The sequence below is a fragment of the Vollenhovia emeryi genome, unplaced genomic scaffold (assembly GCF_000949405.1).
Source record: "Vollenhovia emeryi isolate VEMERY1.0 unplaced genomic scaffold, V.emery_V1.0 DF939131.1, whole genome shotgun sequence".
Classification (NCBI taxonomy): domain Eukaryota; kingdom Metazoa; phylum Arthropoda; class Insecta; order Hymenoptera; family Formicidae; genus Vollenhovia; species Vollenhovia emeryi.
In genome coordinates, this window is record NW_011967235.1 from 163550 (window position 1) to 167615 (window position 4066).

Genomic DNA, 4066 nt, shown 5'->3' on the forward strand with positions numbered 1-4066 from the left:
GCAAACCAATTTGTGATGAGAGTGCTATTAATATACTGTATATTTACGTTTGTACAATTGCAACATTGTACTGCACAATTATTTAAAAAATTATTCATAATAGACATCTGTAATTTCTCACAATAAATTGAATCGACGTTGGCAAATTTATTTCGCGCTTAATTACGACACCAGACAGTACGGACATGAAGAAAGAAGAACAAGCCGTGCCACTACATCAAAAAGGTTTCTATTCGTGAGTGTTGTGTGAGGAACAGTTGAGTCAAGAACAACAAAACCCGATTACACACTTTAGGTTAGATAGATTATAATTAACAATTACTAATCTATAAGTTATTTGAACAAAGAAGGTTATATATTCCAAATTAATATTATAATATATCGTGATGTAATGGTGTGGCATTATTACGAAAAACAAGGAAACATAGAGAAGTAAGGAGTAACGTCAAAGAAACGATAATATGATAAATTAAAAGTTATTTCGATCACATTATTACACCAAAAAACACATATATTATTGTAAACACTTCAAAAGTCTTTGTAGAAATATATCTTCAAAAATTTTTTTTTAAGTAAATACTTCTGCACAAGATTCTGTTTAGGAAAAAATCAATTTGGAATGAAAACTTAATTGACTGTATTTTACTTGGTATAATCGGTAAATTTATTACTGTTCATATGTTTCGCCACTTCGAGCGGCGCGTTTTCTTATTATATCAGCAGGTACTGTCTTTAAATCGTAAGCCAAACCTAAATAAGCGCAAAAGTCGATGAAAGCGGTGGTAAAATTGAGCCTATAATTTCCAAGTTCCGCTGCTTTATAGTCCCACGGAAAGACATGATGATAATTATGCCAACCTTCGCCAAGTGCTGCAAAAGCTACTCCAGCATTGTTGGCGGAGCTGATTGATCTATATAATAAAATTAATTGTTTAGCAACACAATATTACATATCGAAATATATAAACTAATGTAAACAATTAATTTTTATATAAAAACACATGTATATATTTGATAATTCAGAAATAGCACAAGTATATACTTGTCGTATGGTTTCATGCCCCACATGTGAGCCGCGGAATTCACCAGCCAAGTAGAATTCAAATTTAGACAATATCTGCAGACTACACAATGCCACGAATATAACAAACTTTCATTCCATGCCCAGCATGGTACTAACGTTGGTATGATAAAACAGCAGAGCGGCATCAAATACCTGTACCACCTAAGAAAACAAAAGTGAATGTATAATAACATCAATATAGAATCAATTAAAGTTGTAATTCTAATTGTCTAGGTTTTGTTTTCGCGAAAATAAATTATGCCTGTCGTACTTCTTTTGAAATATCACGATTGGATCTTGCTTCAGATCACTGCAATCGACTGTAGCACCTTTGGCTGTGACATCAGGATGCTTATGAACCAACAGCCAACCGACATGCGAAAAGAAGAATCCTCTGCGTACATTATACGGGTCCGCGTCGGTGTCGGTAAATTTATGATGCACCCGGTGATCCCTGACCCATTGATAAATGTCATCCTGAAAAATGTAATTCAGAAAATAGTGATACAATTTACACGCGAAATTTTATCAAAAAACGGAATGTAAAGGACTTGGATCTCTATCATACTCAGCAATATGTCATTTTGTGCGACACTTTGATGAGACGAAAAATGTTAACGCTGAACTTACTTGAAAAGCGATAGTCTGAAAAATCATGAGGATAAATCTCAAGGGCCATTTTGCCTTGTAAGATCGATGGGCCCATAATCTATGAGCGCCGGCGGTGATACCTAGACCCCCAGGGATAGCAACAACAATAACTGGAAATAATTATAAGTTACGGTTTAATAAAGTGGAAGGTAATCTAGCATTACAGAAAGAAACAATTAAATATGACACATACACCATATAGCCGTTTGATATTTAGCACGGAAGAAAAGCACGTATAGCCCGAAAAGGGCAGCAAGATGAATGTAGGCGAAAATCATAACATTTCTCCAAACAATTTTCCATTCATAACCGGTTTTGTATGATTCTTTCGTCGATGCCTTATCATTTATAGACTTTTCGAAATTTAATGTAGAAGTTTCAGACAACTCCGGTACCATGCTGTGTCAAATATATATTAAAAATATCTTCGTAATGTACAGCCTTTATCGTAAACTACGTAACAGTACTCTGCAGTATTCTGCACATATTAGAAGTATAATAAGTATAACAACTTCTTTAAGTTAGTCTTTTTTTCATACCACTGTATTGCCATCGTATATTTTGCAATAATTTATTTTATCTTTTTTATTATATTAACTTCTAAAAATACTATAATATCCGATTACTCATAAAAATGTATACGTTATGAAAATTTTATGTTTTATGTCAGAATACGTCAGAATTTTTTAAGTCAAGAACATTTTAAAGCCAAAAAAGTACTTGTATATACATTTAATTCCTAAAATATTGACTTTCGATATGTTATATAACTCACTTTGCGTGTAAATCTCAAACGTCAATTTCTCAATAGATTGCGATATTGTTTCTAGTAGGCTAAATTGAAGGACTTCAAACACTTTAATTAATACCTATTTTAATTGCTAATAACAGTATTAGTTATTTATATAATATAAATAGAAAATTATATAATAAATAGCAATAGTAGTAACGCATTATTACATATGTATATGCATGTTGAATTTACCATGTAGGGGAAACCGGGTATGGTTGTCACACGGATAGGTTGCCACAAGAGATAAAATAGAAGAACTATCGCGCACAAACACCTAGCAATACGTCATAAGAATGCAAGGGCACACCACCGTACCCCCCCCCCCCCCGCCCCGCGAATCACTAGTTCGCTGTGGCATGGCGTAAGAAGGAGTGGTAGCGACCTGTTTTGAAGCGCTCAAAGTAAATTTTAGCGACAAACTATTCATCACATAAGCACATGATTATTTGTTTAACTTTAAATTCTTATGATTATTTTCGAAGTACATACTTACTACTACAATAATTTAATGTAAAATTCGTTGATATCTAGACATTTTAATGATCTTTGTTGGGGTTAGAAATTTTTACTGTTTGAGTTTAGTTGTCACAGACATTTGGGGCTATTGATATTTAAAAAATATGTTAAAAACATGTTAAAAATACGTTTAAAAATATGTTAAATATTATAAATAAAGTGTTTTTATTGAAATAATTGAGAAAATTAGTATGAGATAAGTAGCCTTTTAATTTCGGCAAATTAATTGATTTTAACAATGAAACTACTACGTTAAATTAACAGGTTTACATGAAGATAATTTACTATATTTAACAAGAAGTATAAACTTTGTTTTAAATTCGACCGATATTTATTTCCTAAATTAGTTGCATCCGTATGTAACAATCAACCTTAAGCACTGGTGACAACCATCCCTAAACCGGAGTAAGATGTCACAAATTTACTTTTGTACTTATCAATTTTCTTTTATAACTAGTTATTACTATCCCAATGACTTTTATGTAAGAAGTTAGACAGATATATGTCTTTTATCAAGCGATGTTGTAATTATTTAAGTTGCTTTGAAAAAATCACTCAAACCACTTCTAAGAAGAAAATATAACTTCTAACCCCGGTCTCCCCTAAACTACGAAATATTAGTAGCAAAATAAGATATTTTAAACGAAAATAAAATTACCTTTAAATCAAAATTATACAGTTTAATGCTTGTGTATAATCAAGGTCTTCTTTTGATCGTTTTATTCGGGAAAATATCTGGATATGTAAATTCTTCTAAAATTCTTCTTCTGTAAACAATATATTTGATACCTTTAAATTAAAAGAGCTTTATTTAAATTTACAAAAATGTGACATCTACTTTTATTTTCGAAAATTTAAAATGTTTTGTTTGTGTAAATACTTGTATTGTATGATTAATTTTAATATTACTTATAGAGATAAAAATAATTTGATATTTTTTACATCAAATCTATTAAAAGATACAAAATAATGTTAGTCGTGACATAAAACAATTGTTAAAATAATATTTTATTGTACAATCCGTTGTTAATTAATTATACTTA

General features: G+C 30.9%; 1 protein-coding gene across 1 annotated transcript; it reads right to left on the reverse strand.

Annotated features, from left to right (window-relative positions):
• Positions 1 to 379: 379 nt before the first annotated feature.
• Positions 380 to 2112, reverse strand: LOC105568105 (acyl-CoA Delta(11) desaturase-like). Its single transcript, XM_012023501.1, has 5 exons — positions 1908 to 2112; positions 1694 to 1824; positions 1335 to 1540; positions 1043 to 1225; positions 380 to 911 (listed from the first exon to the last, which is right to left on the reverse strand). Exons 1-5 carry the CDS (start codon positions 2110 to 2112, stop codon positions 668 to 670), a joined length of 969 nt encoding a protein of 322 aa, XP_011878891.1. The 3' UTR covers positions 380 to 667.
• Between the last annotated feature and the right edge of the window lie 1954 nt (positions 2113 to 4066).

Bases quoted from the DNA above. Each gene is read 5' to 3' on its own strand.
- LOC105568105 (XM_012023501.1), bottom strand. From the start codon at position 2,112: ATGGTACCGGAGTTGTCTGAAACTTCTACATTAAATTTCGAAAAGTCT. The intron at 1,825-1,907 runs GTATGTGTCATA...AATTATTTCCAG, and splicing joins ATATCAAACGGCTATATGGT to TTATTGTTGTTGCTATCCCT. The intron at 1,226-1,334 runs GTACGACAGGCA...TTGTTTTCTTAG, and splicing joins ATCGTGATATTTCAAAAGAA to GTGGTACAGGTATTTGATGC.